This window comes from Tigriopus californicus, chromosome 7 (assembly GCF_007210705.1).
Source record: "Tigriopus californicus strain San Diego chromosome 7, Tcal_SD_v2.1, whole genome shotgun sequence".
NCBI classification, from domain to species: Eukaryota; Metazoa; Arthropoda; class Copepoda; order Harpacticoida; family Harpacticidae; genus Tigriopus; species Tigriopus californicus.
The window spans coordinates 12,335,226-12,356,020 of record NC_081446.1 but is presented as its reverse complement, the minus strand read 5'-3'; the positions used below and the strand labels follow the sequence as shown (position 1 = coordinate 12,356,020).

Here is a 20,795-nt window from a genome sequence, read left to right as displayed (position 1 = left end):
TTTCTAATCCCGAATTAGAGCACAACTTGGCTGACTCCGTCTTCGTGTTCCCCAGCAACTTCTACCAAGTCCTCCGAAAGCACGAGATCCGCTTGAAAAAGGCACAAGTAAGGAGACCTTTAGACAAAAAGAAAATAATCTTATTCCCAAATGCATTCCACATTTATTCCCCGGTTTGAGCAGAAATTTGTACGAAACCTAGTTACCCCAAGGGAGAGCTGAGAAAAGCGAGTAATATTCACACGATCCAAATCCTTCTCATCATTCACAGGTTCCACGGATGGAATCTCGAGCCAGATCTCAATTGGATTCCCGGATCTTCTGCACAACAGTGTTCTCAGGCTTGCTTTCAATACGGGGAAAGCAAAGAGCAGACTTTGAGTAATTACTTTGCAGTCAAAGACCTTGAGAATATTAGTCCCAACTTACTGTACATTGAGGTAGTACATCAATTTGCTCGCAAATGGATCTTAGTTGGGGAGTGTTGACGTCATGAATGTGTCAATGCTTTCTTTGCCCTTCAATCGGTTCCAATTGGGTTGCTTAAAATGGGTGTTTATGTTATTAGAGCATTAACCAACGCTGTGCGCACGTACACAACTAAGAGCAATAATGGCGGTAATTGTTAATCTCTAAATCCAAAAGTTCATTTCGCTAATATTTCATCCGGTACTCTTGAAAACACAAATGATAAATCCCTGAACGTTGATTTTACCAAGTACTAAGTTGAAGTCCCTTTTTTAATTGAGAAATATTCCTAGTTCGGTTGTATTCCTCGACCTCTTTCATGAAAACTTTCCCCAGAACCAGTCTTATACTCACTTTGGCATTGCCTAACTGTATTTGCTTGAGATGGAGACTCTTCTTTTCGTTGGCTGGGCAACACTCAACCCCGTGACTCTAGTACACCAATTACAAAAAAACGATGAAGCTGCTGAGTCGTTAATAGATGATTGAATATCGTTAGTTAACGATTGAACGCCCTCCTTTGGCATTAGCATACACCTTTGGAACATACTTCGCATTGGCAGGATTTAATCCAATCACTGGAAAAAAAGGTGGAATGTATTTAACGGAACGCCTTTCAAAGGTCAAAAGTCTCCATTTTTATGTTTACGTCACTTTCCCTGCCCACTCAAATTTGACAGGGAGAATAAATTTAAGTGCACATGCGTAGGAATAAAGGTTCCGAATAATGAATCATGAAATTGCCGTTAAGGTGAATAAAACTTCTTACCTTGCTTCCGGTAGCTTCAAGTGTCAACAGAAAATTATATCAACCATTGATCAATCCGTATTGTTCCAGATAAGCCTTCATGACATTGATCATGGATCTGTTCCGGGGACAAGTAGACAAGGAGAAAATTTGCACGATATTATCGAGTGTCTGGAGGGCCTCTTTAACCATGGGCTGGCGACGTCAAAGCTATGGATTTTCCCGTGTGAGATGAAGTAAGTTCATTTTGAGCACGATCCCGCGTAGCAATTTGTATACAAACCTGAAGCCCATGTGATAAGTAATGTAAGATTACGGGAGAGAAACGGAAAGATTAGTTCACTCGTTGTTTTATCTGATGTTTGTTATTTTGGTTTTGAATTTATTGAATATCTATGTTTTGGGTTTTTATTGGTTTAACCATAGTCATTAATGTAAATAATGCTTCTTTTCTGTGCTTTTCGTATATTTTTTCGAAAATGTGCCACAGTCTCCTTCAAAAATTGAGTTAAAAAAGAGGGACTTCATTCTTATCAAACGTCTTGAAAAAGGTCGAAGGACCCCTCAGAGTGCTTTTGAGCTTGAAATGACCTTTAACCTATTGATAATTATTGGTCTTTCAAACGGTTTTGAATCCTTTGCATATCTGCCGCTTTGTTTTTATTCGGGGGACTTTGTTGAGAGTGTTAGAATTTTGTTTATCCCGTGGTTTGTTTTTCATATTCTCCCGTCCTATTGTTTCTGTCCACTTCACATCTACGATAAATGTCCCAAAAGCTATTCCATACACACTAGGCTCGTAAAGCAATTCCATTCCATTTTATCCAACATAGCACTAGTGGACTCTTAATTAGTACTTAACTCATGTTCAATCTATTTCTTAACCTCATTTTCAGTTGTCTCCGTCAATTTTTGTCCAATTATTCGAGTTTGTTCGTACTTTTTTGCATTTGGGCTACTAGGGGTCGGAAGGTTAAACCTTGCCCAGTCAGCGAAGCTGGCCAGCCATCACATCATCCGTATATATTCCCAATAGGCAGTTACATAGTCCATGCATAGTCCATATCAGATCGGTTCTCCGTCTGTAGGTGTGGCTATTGTCTAAAAGTTTCCTTGAGAAACGTCGGGGAGGAGAATCGAGCTAATGACCTCTCTCATGCACGGAAACTAAGCTTACCACGACGCCAAGGTCCAACTTTCGCTACCGGGCTTTGAACCCACGACACCTGAGGAGAAGATTCTTGCCTTTTGGAGTGCTTGGTTACACTAGCTCCTTACATGGACTTTCATTGTTTAATTTGCTCCATGTATTCGTCCAAGCCAATTCTCATGAGCGATTAATTTTGTCATTTAATGCAGTCTCTCCTATGGTCGTCACCTCTCGAACTTTTGAAACGATATCCATGCCCTCACCCAACTTGCTATGAGCTTGACCGGGATATTTAAAGTTGGTGTATCGATATAACATGTAGCAATATTGATTCTGGATCTGACTCACTGATCCCTCAGATTGTAAGTGAAGAGAATCCGGACAGCAAAGTAAAATCATCATCATCAGAGTGAGCATTATGTCATCGGACAAGCCTTGGAGGCCAATTCTCGGCCAAGACTGGATGGAGGTGATCAGTTTGGTTCGTCGCTTCCTCGATGATTGATCTTGAACCAAGTCATTCAAACGATCCAGGAATCTGACATTGTCATGTATGGTAAATTTAGCCCAAACTGTTTGAAGCATATCAACATTGACTTTAGCATCCGGATCCGAGGAGCTTTTTACACTCTGTAAGCACATCAAGAAAGTCTGCTGACTCTTCTCAGCCTCGTGGTAGTTCCTGAATTGAACCGCCTCTTCAAACGAGACCCACATGGAATAATTATGAGACAAAAGAAGGAAACGATCCACTGGACTAAGGTCTTTCAAGGCCAACAACCCAGAAAATGACTTCATCATCTCAGTGCAAATAAATCGTCTGATGTAGGCCACTAACACTGAATCAAAGGCTGTCCAGTTGTGGACGCAATCCACAAACTGATCCAAAATTGTCGGATTGTTCTCGTAAAACTGAGCAAGCGCAACAGCTAGCTTCAGGAAAGAGTCATCACGAACCGCTCGTATTTGATTTTCTTCGTCAGTAGTCCATTGTTGTTCCAGGACCACCTTTAAAGGTAAAACATTGATATCACGAGCTTTCCGGATCTGTGATCGCTTGGCATTCCGACGGGTTCTGTCCTCGTCATTCAAGACCCAATTTGGCTTCATGCCCGCTGAAAGACACTTCTGGTATCGGCAGAACTTGCAACTCTTCCACGATTTTGAATCAATCTCACAATTCTGATCGTTTTTGCAACCAAACTCTTGGGCAGTGGAATTAATGGTGGATCGACGGAAAAAAGAGCGACAACTAAAACAGACTTGGGCTCCGTAGTAAGAATGTTTTCCGGAAAGATGGCCACATACCGGACATTGTAAGTGGTTGTTGTTCGATGGACTTTTGCTAGGATTTGGCGATCCTGTTGCGTCGCTAGAATCACTTGAATCCTCTGGTTTTCCGATTTGTTTTGATTGACAAGGAATGCTTGAGTTATTAGAAGTCTTAGAAGATCCTACGGACAATTCCTCCTCTGAAATTTGATCTATGAGATCTTGCAAGTCAGTGGTTTCCACATCATAGTCTGGATCCATTGCTCGTTTGGTGGTATCTAGAACGTCCGTTAAAACCACAGATTCCTCACTGAATGGGGAAGAGCCGTCTGACAAGATTTCGTTTAGAAGAATATCCAACTCATCGCGTTGGAATAAGGTATCCATTTTGTATTGTATTCAAAAGAAGTTCAGCTTTGACAATTCATTGCCATTGTGTGACTGAAAGCTTGTGCACTGTGACCTTCACCCCCACTTTATCTCAGCCGTCCTTGTCCAAGCTCAGGGTTACGAGAGCTTCTATGAAGAATTTGGTCAAATCTCACACTAATAATGTCTATCCGATTGAATGGCTTTTTTTACCTTTTTGGTGGCATTTTCACCGATTCTATCTCACAATTTGTAAACAAAGCATTTACATTTCTTGCTGTTTTATCAGTGGACACTGCGCATATCCTAATAACGATGATTCAGATGAAAATAATCTTAGAAGCAAAGAATTTGTTATTTGTTCTTGTCTTGACCGAGATAAGATTTTTACTTGACTTGACCAAAGTTTATTTCAGTCCATGAACAAAAACAACATTCGAATGGGTGAGGAGGTCGGTCGTTATTTTCAGCCCTAGATTGAAATAAAACTTGAAATTAGATCTAATTTCCAATTGCCAGTATCATCATGGTCAATTGATTTAGGGGTGCACCAATAATGTGACCAATTTTCGTGTCCGTCAAATGTGACTTTGTCAACAACTTTTTCGAATTGCATTGCCCTAATTATTTTGAACCCAATTGTCATGATTTGGACCGGCTAAAACTTGCATTCTGTAAATTTTGCATATTTTGCAAAAGCCTTGCAGATCCAAGATTTTTCTGCAAATTTATTGCATCTGCAAGTTTTCCCATTTGAACTGCAATATTTGACATTTTTTTACACTTCATAATGCAATTGATCAGTAGGAAGCAGCGATAACAAGGGAAGATCTGCTCCCTAGGGATAACAGGTTCAAATCCCAGTGCTGGAAGATATCATGATATAATTTTCCTTTTCATCTACGTGTTGCTTGATGGGGAAGGGAAAAACAGCCCTAACACTCTCCAGATCGTTTTGGTGCCTATGTTTTGGAAAGTTTAATTGCAAATTTTTGTGCACATTTGATGTCAATAAAGACCATATTCATCTGCAAATTTTGGCCGGCCCTAGTCATGATCAGAGACACCGGAAACATTTAATTAAATTATTAAATATCTAACTTAAATCTTTTGCCTTTTTGTGGGCATTTTTACATATTCCGGTTTATTATCCAATTTTCCTTCAATTTAACGATTTTGCTTTCAAACAATCCCAAATTTGGACATATCTCCATCAAAGTTTTGCACCAAACCACATCAATATTACATCTTGGCGTAATTTTTCCATTTTCATGCTCAGAGGAGTGAACTTTTTTGCATTTTTCCCCTTGGAAATTCAGCCCTGCCTACGGTGCGGCAATATTTATAGCAACCTTGATCGTAACTCCTTATCAAACTTTGCTATTTAGTGCACCAACTAAGGCTTTCTTAGCTTCACTCTGCATTTATCTAAATCTGGGCAAAGTTTATTCCCAAAGTAAATGGAAATGTAACGTAGGAAAACCACTCCCTTTCCAAAGGTTAGATTAGTTCATGATCAGAACTGTATCATTTAAAGTAAATGGTCAATTGATGTGTTGTACCATGCTCCTAGAGACATAATTTTCAATTGCGTTTAACAAGTCCTCAAACAATATTATGAAAGTGTCTAAATGGTTCATAGTGAAAAAAATTAGGCCCTTGGGAGGAGGACACTTCCTAGGAAGTTGAGATAGTAGCTTAAGTTTGGCTTACAACAGTACAATGGAGATTCACTGATACATCAGGTTGTGACATTTGTATCATGATAAAGGTTCAGAAAACATAACCCATTCAATAAAGCCCCTTGAAATGTAGTTTGCGCTTTTAGTTCAGAAAGGCGTGGTTCCAAAAATATATAAGATAGTTCTAGTGGTTATGGCATTGTAAACTAATTTACGTCATGAAACTACTATTTTGGCTCAATTGAAAATTCAATCCTTAAAAACTGGTGGGATATGGGCTTAGTTTTTAAGCCTGTTATCTGAAGTTTCTTGAAAAAAGTCCGAAACTGAAAATATCTTTAAGAATCTTTAACAATCTAGCATGATAATTTCCCTTGCAAACTTTCTTGTGCCCTATAGTACAAATTCGCTGATACGCAATTGCATATATGCCAGATGATTTCTTCAATCTTGAAAATCTGAGAATGCCTGTCAACTTGACAAGTGACTCTTTTGAGCTCTAACTAACCATTTCCGCCAGGGTGACGTCCTGAAGGGCAGCGCATTTTTCATTTTTGCACGCCGCATTTTCCTGTCCTTGACGGATTTTTCACCAGAGCAAATCCAGTCATTTTCCGTATATTTAAGGTCTGTCATGTTCCTTTGACCTCGAGTGTGAAGCTCTTCTCCTCTGTAATTGATTTGGCAGATCTTGGAACCGACAACGAGTGAAGAGTATCTACTTGCCACTCAGCTACCTGATCAATACTCTTTCAGTGGAACGTGGCATTGTCTGTGTGCTAATCTGATCAAGAGGACACTTCATGTTGGTTTTCATCTCGGGGACGAACTAATGCGCAAAAACGGAAAGAATCCAGCGAGTGAAGTGCACCAAAACCACCATAAAACGAGAGAAAAACTAGTGTCACGGACGAGACATTTTGTGGAGACCACGGAGAGCGTTCTTGTCGAAGGACTAGACGTCATCACTGGACGAACACGGTAATCGATGAAAGTTCTTAATAGCCTCTTGCTCAGACTCATGGAGTAACGATGAGTACTTCTCACGCTGTTATAGAGTTAGTAATCTAATAACCAAGGAGGTCCAAGTTAGATGGACTCCCATTGGGTTTTCCATGATATTTGAAGACGTACAGAGTGGCATGAAAGACTTTGTCGGGTGGAAAAGACAAGACCATTCTTAATTCGTATTAATTAACAACGTAGTCGTCACTAAAATCAATGCCTTCCTGGCTCAGTTTTGCATCATCGATCACTTTTTCATCCTTTATTCACAAATGTTGCATGTACAACAAAAATGCATGAATTGTAAATGGAGCTAAAACGTTCTTGTCGCAAGGGGAATGGTTGAATATCTTGTTTTTATGAGAACGGATGGTGTTTAGATAACTTTCCTTGAAGCATTTTTCGATTACTATTGGCTGAAAATAGGCCAATCTGGAGATATTTTGCGTTCCAGACGAGTCAATTTTGGCAATTGTGCTTTGGCCTTTTGGTTAAACATCTCGGAGATGTAAAATATTGGCAAGTTATTTCAATTGTATTTGAGCACATTCTAGAACATGTAATTGATCACTTTCAATTACTTTCCACATTTTAGCACCAATTACTTGTCAAATCAAGCGAAAAAGTTGAAGCTCTTATGACTTCAATTCTACGGAAATGATTATATTTACTATACCTGGGGAGAAGAGGCTAGCTGTGGGAACGTATTGGTAGAGCATTTGCTCTCCAGCTTCAATTTGCGAATCCTGGTTTGATCCCACAGTAGTCAAGTCAAGCTTCTTTGCAGTATTTAAAGTACTGCATGAGTTACTGCTCTGACAGCTTAAATGGGCAAACGTGCGGTCATTCCTGAGGGCGAGGGAAAAATTAATCTTGGATGAGACGACGAAGCGGAAATATCTCTCAATTGGGACACCTATCATCAGATGGAAGGCCAAGTGAGAGAGCTGTGATCAGAGATTTAAAAAAAAACAAGCAAACCTGGGGAATATTTACATTGTTCAAGCTGCCTCTCAAACCAATCAGGTATACCAGCATCTTGTGCATATATCTTTATTATTGTAGGATGAAAAGATGCCTAAGTTCTGCAACAGCATATTGATAATGTCACAGTGAAACTTTTGTTTTTGAGATTATGTTCCAATACATCTTAAAGATAAGATTACACTGCTTTCAAGTTTCTCGAAAATGGTAGAAGGCCAATTCTTTCCACATTAATCATCCATCTCTAAACCATTTACTGATACCCCATGGAAACATGATAAGATGTGTCTCACTTTTAAAGGAGAAGAATGATGCACAAACAAAGTGGGTTGCAACCTTTGATATTGTGTATCTCCAAAAACTAGTATGATAAAAAAAGAGACAGAGCTATTCAAAATAGATGGATGAAATAATTGCGCAGGCGGTTGTCAATATATCTTTCAACTATTTTGTACTTTCATGTCAAACAAATTTCGAGAAAAAAACGGAAAACTTCAAACCACACAATTCTCTCCCCAAAATTGACAAAAATATTTTCAAAAGATCCCAAATTCCAGAAATATTCATATTTTTGTTCTGAAGTGGCTGAAGCTGCATAATAAATTGCAGAAAAATGTTAAATATCGCTGATAAAATTACAAAATTGGCTGATGCAGTAGATTTGCAGAAAATTCTGGGATATGACAGCTTTTTTGCTAAATTTGCACAATTTGCAGGATGCAAGTTTTGGCCAGCCCTAATAATGGCAACACCTATTTAAGCTCTTCACTAACTTTTTTTCTAGAAAGTCTGGACCTACATTTCAAAGAGTATGTTTCCTTTGATTATAGTATCACAGTAACAAATACTGTTCCTATTCTTCATGGTAAGCCTCTCGCATCTTGGACGAAGGCATTTGTGCCACATTATTGTTAGTTTTTTTTTCTTAAATATGTCCTTTTGGCATAATAATTGGGCACTGACCGAGAAAAATTGTAATTAATAGGTAATTAAACGAATTTGGATTGTATTTACATTTCGTAACTCTATTTGAGAATGCAGGGTCGCCTAATTGGTCGTGGGATGCGAGTACTCAAAATTTAATTTTAACGTTCATCCGTGAAATAGAATTTACAGCTATGGAATATGACTGTTACTTTTGTGGGCTTTTTAATCGTTACTCGGAAAGCTAATCACCATCAGTGTGTTAATGGAATATAAAATGAAACACATAACATCTTATTTATCTGCCCATCAACGAATTAGAGTTGTCGGATCTGGTTAGCCTTTTCACCTACGGTTGATAAAGAATCTTGGTCCAAAAATATTGTCCAAGTCGGACTTAAACGATGGTACCGGATCAACAAAGTTTACGAATATTTGGAGGGAGCAGATTAAATTATCAACGAGCCTTAGAAAGAAAAGAGAGTTGAACTGATTTGTTTTTACTAGCTTAGACTCTCGAAAGTTTGAAGGTACTTTCAAAACGCAGACCCTTAATCCTGGGTTGGGACAAAGCTCATGGATACTATTGAAGACGTACAGTATCGAATACCTTTCGTACCTTCTCTGAACATTGTACAGTCCCAACTTTTCTAACCTCTCCCAATACGAGAGCTCTCTCATTCCTGTGATGTTCCTAGTGAAACATCTTTGGACATGTTCGACCTTTTGCAAACCTGCTGAACTCATTTTTGAGCCCAAATGGGTGAAGCATATTCAAGGTGTGGCTGGACAATCGACTTGTACAGAGTTAGCATTGTGATGCTATCTCTGGACTTCAACGTGTGATATATCCAACCACACATTTGAAAAGCCTTCCCCACCTTCAACTGGATATGCTCATCGAACTTTCCATTATTTTGGAGGACTACAACTATATCTTTCATAGATAAGACCTGCTCAATATTTTTACCTCCATCATCTACTAGTGGAGGACTCAAAGGTCATTCGATGGAATTTCATTCAAACATCTTCAGATGGTTGCATTTGCATACGTATATTTTTTATCAGTTCATACCTAAGGATTTAAAACTTTCCTCACAAGATATCCTTCCTCTGCTTTTGCCGATTGTCTAATGGCCACTCGGGAATATTATTTCCTCAGTATCACTAAGTTAAGGAGTTGAAGTTATTATAGATTTTTACATTGACATTGATGTTATAACAGATATGTCAAAAATTTAGAGCTGACAGATCAGACTAGGATTGAGTTATCCAGTATTTTGTCTCAATCTTTTCCTTTGCATTGCAGATATACGTAGAAAAGACATCAATGGTCGATTCCAGCGGATAATTTTGGCTTTCCCCCATATATTTTCAAGGTGAACGAAAGTGCCGAAAAGAATCGCCATGCTATTTTGACACATTTTTACCCATATCAAATACGCTTGATCAAAGTTGATGTTAATGAATCGACCAATGAAGTTGTTACATACTCAGTGCAAATCAATTTTAGGCTATGGGCAAATAAAGTTAAATTTGAAGCAATAATAAGCATCTAATCAAGCCTTTCAAATTCATTAGTTATACCGCTAAGCAGGTGATTTTTTCGCATTTATAGTACAGACATACGTAGATACAAAGTGAGTATCACACGAATCAATGGTGGGTAAAACTCACTTGGCCGTGGCTAAATCTGCTACTCGAACATCTGTTGGGGGTTTTCCCTGGTTCCTGTCATAAAAAGAAACATGTCAGAGGCCTGTCACTTGTCTAAAATGCATTTTGTGTGTGCAGCCTCTGCAAGCTTGTTCATCCTGAAGGCAAGTCTTTAAAGGTGGATAAAGATATCTCTGCCAAATCTTGGAGCCAGTTCCCAACTAACTCGAAAGCTCCCAAATCCCAATGGGAGCTGGACATTTCATTGACCTGAAGATTGCCAAAGGATCATTGAAGTAGCATTCCTTGGTACTTGACTTGGATTCACGTTAATTTGGCAATATCTCACCAACTGTGCTATGCATTCATGTTGTTAAACTGTTGCACCTCTTCTAGTTTATGTGAACCTGCTTGGTAAAAAACTAGAATCTCAAGAAGATTATTGGTACAATATTTTGTTCCAACCAATTCAGTTTACGTTGTTACACCATGAGTGCGGAATAAAGACAAAACCGTTCCTGAGAATGTACAATCAGGGAGGCGGATCGAACCAGAGACCTGCCTAATGATAAGGAAATTGCGCTGACCACTCGACGTGGACAGCTTGAGTTATGGACTTGGGATGAAAATGAAATTAAAGTGTGTTCATTGAATAATTATTATTTTTCTTAGTTCGGAGAGGACTCTAGCGCTTCTTGGGGCGAAGAGCAAAAGATTAAAGCAAAACACGACCAAAATATCTGGACAAAACTGAAATTTGACAATGTTGGGTCCGAAATGTGGCTTATAGAATTTGGTGAGGGGATCAAAGTTATGAACTGATGTCTACATGAAATTTGGGTGATGGCATATCTGAAAAATTCATTAATTACTTCAAATGCCTGTTAACAACAAATATTGTCAAATTATTTCCCTTAACTAGTATCCAATTAGAACTATTGAGTATTTATTTGGTAATTCTGGTTAACAGAGGCAATGCTTAAAAGTTGTTTAAAAGTAATGAATAGAAAATAGATAAAAATAACATTTCGGTCAGCAAGTTTTAGTTTCCGCAGTATCTGGCGAGAGATATACTCACAACTCATGCTATTTATAATTAAGTTTTCATAGAAAGCTAGTACCAAGGGACCAATTAGACTCTTAGAAAATATTAAACAAAACACCAAAGCCTCTGTGATAAAAACGTTGAATCTGATTAATAATCTTAATAGAAAAGTAGTTTGGCTGACAAATAGAAAGGCATTAACTTGCTTTAGTTTTCCAACAACGAGAGATGTCACCACTAGTAACAAATAAATCCTTTTTCCTCAAAATGTCTTATGATCTCTTTGTCTTTCTGTATGACCATGGATTGCCAGACTTGATTTTTGCAAAGTTTTTACATCGACCTGACTCATCAGAAAAAGGAACAAAATCAAACAATATAACGTTTATCGCCCTTGCTTTTAGCAATTTCTTCACAAACTTAAAATTTTGCAAACAAAAATTCAGGTAATTGTAGTTAGCATGTTGCACTATGACTGTATCAAAAACATGTAGGAATATTTTCTTAATTTCAAACGATATATTGTACCGTTTTGTTTTTCAAATTAGAAGGTCTCAATTGAACAATTATTTTGGTAAGGTACTACTTGTTAGACAAAAAAATATATGGACTTATGCCCCAGCCTCCTCCTCATTGCTTTGTAATTGCTCCAAAATATTTATTCAACCACTGAAGATTAATCAATTCCGAGTGAGTCGAAAGGACTTGAAAGAATTACGTCTCCTCTTTAACCACTTAAGATTGATCAATTGTGAGCGAGTTGAAACGAATTGAAGGTATTACGTCTCAAGCCTCTTTAAGTAGTAAATTCGATCTGCCTTCCAATTTCAGCTCAGACCAAGGTCAAGCTCAAGTTCCAATTGGTCCATCTGAATGGAAAGTGCTCGATATTTGTGCCAAGGAAAGTCCATTACACCGGACGACCTTTTCTCATATCATCAAAGATGTTACGGCATTTCTGAAGGTAAATGTGGGAACGGAGGAAAGTGGAAGTAGGTAGTGTAGACTGTACGGTATGTGCTCGGAATTGCTTCGAACTTGCCACAGTCTTGTTCCAAGTGTCATTTAAACATCTACAACGACAGTGTTTGGTCCTGAAGCTCGTACGAATAATCAATCATATTTGACAGCATTCCAGTTATTGTCATCCATCAGGGATATATGATGTCTCAAATCTCAAGATTCTAAGAATTCCGTAACATACAAGTTGAATATTAAAAATTTCTTGTTTCTGCTTTTTACAGCCAGCTTTGCTTTCATTGGACATTGTAGCCTTAGAGGACGTCAGCGTTGATGGATCTTGGAACAACTTGACGGATCTGGTGGACCGTGTCAACGAGCTCTAAGAATATCAATGATGCCAACGCAATGTTTGGGTTCACGTCAGGATCTTATCATGTCCTCGGGGCAGTATTCATATTTGTGTCCACGCATGTGGGATTCACTTGCAAACTTAATAAAAGTTTGGCCGTACTTTATTTTGAACCTGGCAACGAAAGAAGTGTAGTCTTCCCTCAGCTTTTGCTTTTGTCTTTCAAGCTTCCTGGCTTTTTACATGTGTATGAGGAGATATTTGCAAAAAAGAATGATTTATTCATCACTGGGAAACGATTAGCTGGAAGCATGACACAAATGTTTGTTTCCCAGCAAACTAACCTTGAAAATGCATCGGAGGTATGGAGGGCGAAAAAAGTGTTGTATTTTTCAGTAATCCTTAAATATATGAGGTACAAAACATGAAGATTGGAGTGGGTTACACAATTTGCAAGTGTTGACATGACATGAGATGAGAGGACATCATTGATAATACACGGAACTAGTGGGTTCATGGTTCTAAGAGTGGGTTTTTAGGAGGGTTCGCGAAAATACTTCGAAGAATCTTGTACTAAGTTGTTCTTCATACGTTCTCATACGAAGATCCAAAGTAAAGTACGATAAAGATGATTAAGGCGCTCATCATCGACCATATCCACCGCCATACCCGCCGCCAAAGCCGCCTCCCCACGCATTGTTGCCGCCCCCACCGAATCCGCCGCCTTGGTTGAAGTTTCCTCCTCCTCCACCTTGATTTCCTCCCCAGACATTGTTGGTCTGGAACGGGCACAACAAAAATTGGTTGTTAATGAAGATGAATGAGGTAGATACTTATGTTGAGAGGTTGACGGCTAATCAATTGATGGCTTTTATGCCGTGATGATTCCCAGCCAAGGGAATGCAACTAAATAGGATGGATTGCAACTACAAATATCAACGTCTCGTTAGCATATTGATCAGTTTTTCCGAGAATAATGAGACGATTGATCCAAAGACAAACGTTGGCGCCAATGAATCAGCTCCTGAAATTTCGTTGTCATAGATCTTGGCCAGTATTGCAGCTCTGAAGTTCAAGCTTGATTACAAATTCACACTCACAGGTCGGGATCCGTATCCACCCATCATGCCACGTTGTGGTTGCTGTTGATTCATGCCACCTTGGTTACCCCAAGGGCTTCCACCACCCATCTGATTTCCACCTCCCTGGCTCCATGGGCCGCCTCCTCCGCCACCATTGCCCCACGGACCTGCGGAGGGTCTTTGGTTTTGGCTCCAGGGAGCAGGATTGCCCCAAGGGGCACTACCACCTCCAACTCCGCCATACTTCTGGGGGCCTCCGTGACCTCCACCGCCTCCACGAGGTCCCATGCTGTTCCTTGGACCACCCATGTTCCCACGGGGAGCCATGTTTCCACGGGGCGCCATGCTTCCACGGGGCGCCATGCTTCCACGGGGCGCCATGCTTCCTCGGGGCGCCATGTTTCCACGACCTCCTCGAGGTCCACCCCCGCGAGGTCCAGGCATATTCCCACCTCCTCGTGGAGGTCCACCCATGGGCATGCCTTGGAGAGGGCCCCATCTATGAGGAGGTCCACGCATAGGACCACCCATGCCTCCTCTCATGGGAGGTCTCATGGGGAAGCCACGGGGTGGCATTCCCCGCATTCCACCCCTGAAGAATGGAGGCATGCGCCCGGGAGGCATTCCACGGCCTCCGCCTCGAGCAACGCGGCCTCCGCGATTCTTGTTGAAGGTGCCTCTGAAACGCTTGTTGCGTTGTTCGTGCTTCTTTCCGTAGCCTTTTTCCTTAGCATCCTATATAACACAAGGAATATATATGGCGTTAATCAAGAGGTTGGGCTTGAGTTGCTCATTCACCCGAGTATACCTTGTTATATGTTTCCACTAATTTGGTAGCTTCTTCCCGTTGAAGGTCTGTGAAAACGATTTCTTTGAATGGCGATTCTTCGCCCTCCGCTGGGACCGTAAAATTGGCTGGAAACATTAGGCTTAATATGAGTCTTTCGTCAATTTTGAGCTGGGTATCACTTACCAGGGTATCTCTCTCTATAATACTTTATCATTCAAGCCTATTCTCAACCCCTTTTTCCCGTTCCCGCCAAAGCTCTCATGTTTCAGAGTGTCTTCCTCATTTTCTTCGAGCTATGAGTTCCAGTTCAAAGTAAACAAATTTGGCGTGGAAAGACCTAATCTGGCCCGTGGACTTTCTATTTACTCTACAACAAGTCGTTCAGATTGTCCTAGTGGTTGATATGGTATAAAAAACGTGTCACGGCACAGCGCCCTCCTTGATGTCGATGGATCAAGTTCGAGCCCCGCCCCCGCTCCCGATGTGAAGCAGGGGTGGATAGGGTGGTGGCTGTTTTTTGCGCGTGAAGTTACTAGTACCTTTCATTTCCATGACAGCTGTATCAGGCACGTCCTTGCATTCTGCCTTTTCCTGCGAATCTCCCCTGGCCTTATAGTCCTCCTCAGAGGGCACTATAACCACGGCTTTACGTAGCATACCCTCGAAAGGGCGCACTTTGCGTTTTTGTGCATTTGCGTAGACATTAGTCTAAATTGAGGGAGGGAAAGAAAATGAGAGAGGTTTAAATCACGATCATCTTTCGTTCTGTGCGTAGCCGACCACGCCTTGATCATCTTGAATGGGGATTTTCATATCTTAGCGCAAGCACACACACATATTCGTCCTACTACTCGGGATCAATATGATGGCAAGGATGATGTTGCCGTTGATTGTTATCATTATTATCATTATTGTGATCATGATGATGTTGAAGAAGAAGTAGATGACGGGTGAGATTGGCTCAATCATTATATATATATATGTCACTGGATTATAGTAGTCTCACGCAAGGACTACTGTACAGCACCACGAGAGAGAGAGAGAGAGAGCCCGAAGCTCTCTTCTGCCTGAGGTTTCCCTCGATATCAGGACCTTATAACTTGCAGTATTCGGATGGTCGGTCGATCGATCGTCGACAAGACTTGGAGATCACTCGCACAAGCTTTGTTTCTAAGCCCGCGTTGGACGAAGTCCACACCGTTTTGGTCTCTGTGTCATCATTCTCCTTCATCTTTCCTTCTCTCTCATATCATCATTTCTTTCCAAAAAGGTACACTTGATTGCACGCGTTTATAATAACATCGCATGGCACTGGATGAACCACGCTTCACTCCATGGGGCGCCACCTTTCAATGGGAGGAGGTGGTAGGGGATGGGGGCCTGGAATGCCCAGTTAGCAACCCCACGCCCATGTGATTTTAAGCCTTTTTCTGTTCCTAAGACACGACTTGTCTTAGCTGAAGTGGTTAGAGTCTCTCACGTTGATGTTCAACGTCATTCCCTTTCCAATCCGGATGGACATAGGGGCGTGTCTGTGATTATTGAGAGAGCGTTGAGTTGGTAGGTCTGTTTGAGACACGCCCATGATCACAAGGTCAAACTAGTGGTTTTCATAGAACATTCGAACATTCACAGATAGTGGTAGGTTATAGAAGAGATTCTTGATCTTGATTATTAACTCCAGAATGGAGAATAAAAAAATATTTTTAATAACAGGGTCATCCAAATCGGGAGCGACTCATTGAAGGAAAAAAAACAAAGGGAAACTGGTCTAAATTTCATAATTTCGCAAAATATCCAAAGAATTTGAAACATTCGTTGGCAAAAAACGGGGAAAGATTGGGCCACATTCTTTGGAAAAATTCCAATATCATCTCTCTCGAGGATTCCACACGACAAAATGCCACCTTGGAGGTGGAATTTTGCTTGAAAAAAAATTGCAGGTTTGAAGTCAATCTTGGAATTAATATTGGGCTTTCTAACCGAAATCCAGCCTATTGCCTCCAACGAAAGACTTGAATGACCCTGGCAAAAAATTACGTGGAATTGGATTCCAGAGGAAAAAAAGGTCAATCGCAAAGGCGTCTCTTTCTTATGGTACAGTGCTAGAAGGCTGGCAGCTTCTTACCTGGTCAATGACAATGTTCCTTCGCCTTTGCGAGGCCACTCGAAGCCAATCCTGAAGACATCTGGTGCACTTTTGAATGAGTGCATCCCACTTGTCTTTCTCATGGTGTTGCTTCCTCGGCTCTCCATTAACCTGCAAGAGTGCAATGAATGCATTCAGAATGCTCTTTCTTTAAGGTCACTAATGTTCCCTCACCTTCATCTTCTCGATGAGAGCAGCTGTCCCTATTATGCTATAGCGTTTCTCAGGATGTTCCTCGACTTGTTTCCTGACCCAAGTGGTCTTGCCCGATGCGGGCAAACCGATCATCATGAGCATCTCACAATCCTCGCGTTTCGCGATCCTAGATGGTCCACGAACCTTATCCTCCACATTGGCGGCCATCACGAAACCTTCTGGGATCGGTTTCCACGCCTCTCGATCTTCTCCTTCGAGAGTCTTGCCAAAGTTGACCTCAAACTTAACGTTTCGAGTGCTAATATGAGGGAAGAGTGCCTTGTCTTCCAGCTCGGATTGAGCCACTTCGAAAGCTTCGCCTTGGGCCTCGCCGTTCTTGGTGAAAGAGATCTTGACTTTGTCATCGGCAAATTCCACTCAAGCTCCGACTACATCTTCTTTGGTGAAGGTGGCTCCGAAGTCCTCGAAAACCGAATCGTGACCCTTCTTTCCAGATCCTGAGTAGCAGAACGAGTTCTTGGACTCGCCCAATTGCAGCGAGGGCTCGTCCGACGAAAACCCGATCCTTAATTCGTGCAGGTTCTTCTCGTTCTCCAATTTCGATTCCATATGGTCCAACAATTTGACTTCGAAGGCCACTTTGCCTTGGGTGAAGCCATAGGTAGACCTCACACCAGCCCAAACGTAGCCCCATCCGTCTTTCCAGAAAGGCTCGGCTGTCATCATGTCCTCTTTGGTGATCTTTAGGTTCATATCCGAATTGTACCAATCTAAGCAAGTGACGGATTCATCGATTTCCGGCTCATCCTCAGTCACCACGAAAGGTTCATCGTCCATTTTTCGCTTTTGGCCACGTCTCTGCTTGTTGTTGGCTGCTTTGCCCTCTAAAATGGAGATCAATGAATGAATGAATGATTTCGGGGCCTTTTGAGAGACTGATCGGAATCATTAAGATAAAACGAACCATCTTCCTTGTCTTGGGTCTTTTTGGATTCGTCCTCAGTTTGCTCGGGTGATTTTTCTTCCTCTGTCTTCACCGCCATGGTTTCGTCTTCCTTCTGAGAATAGAATGAGAGAACCTTTTACAACCTGTTCAAGTTCAGAGAGCGGTTTTGATCAGCAGAGCCCGCGTGGTTGGTTGGCTGGCTGCATTATTTGGCTCCAGAGTGACCATCTTGTCAAAAATATTTGGATAGATTGATATAAAAAAAACACTACTCCCACAGATTAATGAAGTCGTGTGGAAAAGGCATTCAGTTCGCATTTTCAGGATGGGTAATATTTATGCCTTGGGTAAACCTATTCCGAAACGTAACGGATAGACGGCAAAATCCCGTCACCTTGGCTCAATACACCACAGGTAACAGGATGCTGTGGCATTTTAGGTAGAAGTCAGTCAGTTGTTTCGTTCGAGTCCAATGACCTGAATTCCCCCTCTTCTCTCTTTTCGATTGGTACAAATAGTAGAGCATTCGTCTCAGCCAATCAATGTTTGGCTTCAAAACCAGGCCCAAATGACAGTATGCAAGTTCCTGGGCCTCATTCAGTGGTGATGAGATGAAAGCCCCCTAGGGTTTACCAAGAGACCAACAGTTATTTAGGCTGGCAAGTTGTAAGGTCCACAATTTGCTACTTTGAACAACTAATACTTTCTCAACTTTGCAATTCATCCTATAAACATTGCAAAGATAACCAACCACAATGAATTGAAAGTAAGAAGTTCAACTTTCAACACGTGGTTTTGTAATCGGTGGACTTGTAGATTTCCATTTCCAATGTAACTGCTCCTGACATTTGAAACATCGCGGACCTGCCTACAAAAGGGTCATAACAAGGCCGTTCATTTTTGTAGACATTATCCCTCCGGAGATTAGTGCAGAGTGGCACTTGTTAGTCATCATGGTGATATTTAGACCTAAGTAGCGGCGCAAGCCTGGGCCAGCTAACTTGCATGAGCCCAAAGCTGCGAGTGCTACTCTGCACTAATCTTGGGATGGATAAAGCTTACAGGCCATTTCAGTTTCGCACATCTGCAATATTTTAGTACCTTCACACTCAAAATAACCATGTCAAAGCAACAGCACACCAACATTCTGGAAAACCCACTCAATATCAAAGCCCCTCTACCTTTTCTTCCGTATGGGTGTCACCATTGGTGTCAGCAGTCTGATCCATAGGCTCAGCTGCATTTGTCTCCACGACTTTTTCTTCTTCCTCTGTCACTTCTTCCGCCTCTTCTTCCACCTCTTCCTCCGCCTCTTCATCTTCGTCTTTGTCGGCTTCAACGGCAGTGTCACCAGATGAAGCCGTGGCCGCTGCTGGTTCGGGCTCAACCGCTTCCACTTGCTCGGCCTCGACCATTTCCGGTTCCGGTGAGTCTGACTCTAAAATAAGACAAAAAAAAACAGGGCAATCAGAATCAGTCACTATGCCCGTTTACTATAAACCATAGTTTTGGGGTCAAAGCTTGATCAAACTGGTTGTTTAAAATGGAACAATGCATGCGAGTGCGCCTTCTTCGATCTAATCAATTAATTTATAAAAAGAAAGATTCCAACAAACATCTGGAACAAGGTGATCTAAACAACATATTGACAGGGAAAAGCGGTTTGAGACGTACCGACATCCAAGGCCATAAATAAGTTCTATATCACTCTACTAATTCATTATTCTCTCATTAGATCTTGAAGACCTGCCAACATTGGGCACCCAAATAGAATCGATCAGTTTTGATAGAAATAAGTGCGGCCTTGGTAGTCGTTTAATCCACCCGCTCGTCGGCCATTTCGTCCTAACACCCACCGGCATATTTCCCTTAAAAAGGGCAAGAGCTCATGGAAGCGCCACCCACGGTCGTCATTGATAACTGAAAACCGCTTGTGCATGATAACGCGTCACCCCATTTAGGTCAGACTAGCCTCCACCAACCAACTCGGACAGGACGATTTACACGGTTTGGGCACTGAGCCGGACTGAGCGAAAGATATTTTGCCCCTGACTAGTGGCTACCTGGGCACCGGAGAAGTAAAGGCAGACGTAAATAATACATCAAATCTAACCATCGATTTGGTTCCCTCAGGCAAGAGCCCAGGCGAATCGGCCAAGTCAATGGAGGATCCGCTGAAAAGGGTCGAGAGCACCCAGTCGACGGCATCACCCGGTTCATCCCCCAAGTGGAGTTTGACCCATTCTCGGGATGAGGCTGGGGCCAATTCCATCCCTGGACCTGTCCGGACGGTTTTTCCGGCGTACCTTGCGGGTTCATAGCTGACCTGCCTCAATAGTACACAATGCCGCCGGGGCCATGGCCATTTTGGAATGACTTTGAAATCTATTTCTATTTCAAAGATTATAACCCATCAACTGGTTACCATGAGTCTCCTTGACTCCCTTCAAGTCAGATTAGCCCACAAATGTCAGGAAAAGTGGCCTGGTTCAACCACTTATGGGTGGGCCTGGACCCGACCTCACCCATTTTGGACAGAGTTCTAAAATTGCTATTGCTCGAGGTTTTCAGGATTTCAGGTTTTTTTTTAGCTCAATCCAGGAAAATCCAGGAAAATCCATCTGGATATTTGGATTCGACTCCCTAACCCTGAATCAGGCGGTCCATCAGGCCTCACCCGAGCCACGCCCATCCACGGACCATCGGGTCCCTTCACTCAGCCGTGAGTCACGAAGGCCAGCCGGCCCATTAGGGCGTGTCTCGGACCTGGGAGGGGTGAAGTGATGCTTACCCGGTGCGCTTTGTCGGATGGCCTCGCGAAGTCTGGCCAAGAGCACGGGTTTGGTGCCCTTGGTGTCGAGGCTGCGGCTGGCCAATTCCGTCCTCAACTCGGCCACCTTCAGTTTGTCCAAGTCCATGATGCGATGCGGGTGATGAATTCAGCGCTAGGAAGTCCGACGAGATGCGTCCCAAACATTCACAATTCTTCTTGGCGTCAATCCAGGCGTGACTGGCCCTCGTTCAACAGTGCCTCCAAAGAGGCGGCCGAGAAAAAAA

General features: G+C 41.8%; 3 protein-coding genes across 4 annotated transcripts; 1 reads left to right on the top strand and 2 right to left on the bottom strand.

Annotated features, from left to right (window-relative positions):
• The first annotated feature begins 17 nt into the window (after positions 1-17).
• Positions 18-12,777, top strand: LOC131884236 (uncharacterized). The gene is made up of 5 exons (XM_059231948.1): positions 18-107; positions 1,307-1,452; positions 6,446-6,670; positions 12,135-12,267; positions 12,548-12,777. The coding sequence occupies exons 2-5, from the start codon at positions 1,448-1,450 to the stop codon at positions 12,647-12,649; spliced, it is 465 nt and encodes a 154-aa protein (XP_059087931.1). The 5' UTR covers positions 18-107; positions 1,307-1,447; the 3' UTR covers positions 12,650-12,777.
• On the bottom strand, positions 2,085-4,099 carry LOC131884232 (uncharacterized). Its single transcript, XM_059231938.1, has one exon. It carries the CDS (start codon positions 4,023-4,025, stop codon positions 2,544-2,546), a length of 1,482 nt encoding a protein of 493 aa, XP_059087921.1. The 5' UTR covers positions 4,026-4,099; the 3' UTR covers positions 2,085-2,543.
• Positions 12,778-12,980: 203 nt separating the features above from the next.
• Positions 12,981-20,764, bottom strand: LOC131884233 (heterogeneous nuclear ribonucleoprotein U-like protein 1). 2 transcript variants are annotated; one of them, XR_009373697.1, is made up of 9 exons: positions 20,530-20,764; positions 18,920-19,176; positions 17,757-17,850; positions 16,811-17,676; positions 16,616-16,747; positions 15,027-15,195; positions 14,506-14,612; positions 13,716-14,432; positions 12,981-13,394 (listed from the first exon to the last, which is right to left on the bottom strand). XR_009373697.1 is itself a non-coding variant. In XM_059231939.1 (6 exons), the coding sequence occupies exons 1-6, from the start codon at positions 16,997-16,999 to the stop codon at positions 13,260-13,262; spliced, it is 1,449 nt and encodes a 482-aa protein (XP_059087922.1). In that variant the 5' UTR covers positions 17,000-17,214; the 3' UTR covers positions 12,981-13,259. The 2 variants fall into 2 exon arrangements, 1 of the variants encoding a protein (XP_059087922.1); XM_059231939.1 differs by lacking the exons at positions 17,757-17,850; positions 18,920-19,176; positions 20,530-20,764 and having other exon boundaries at positions 16,811-17,214.
• Between the last annotated feature and the right edge of the window lie 31 nt (positions 20,765-20,795).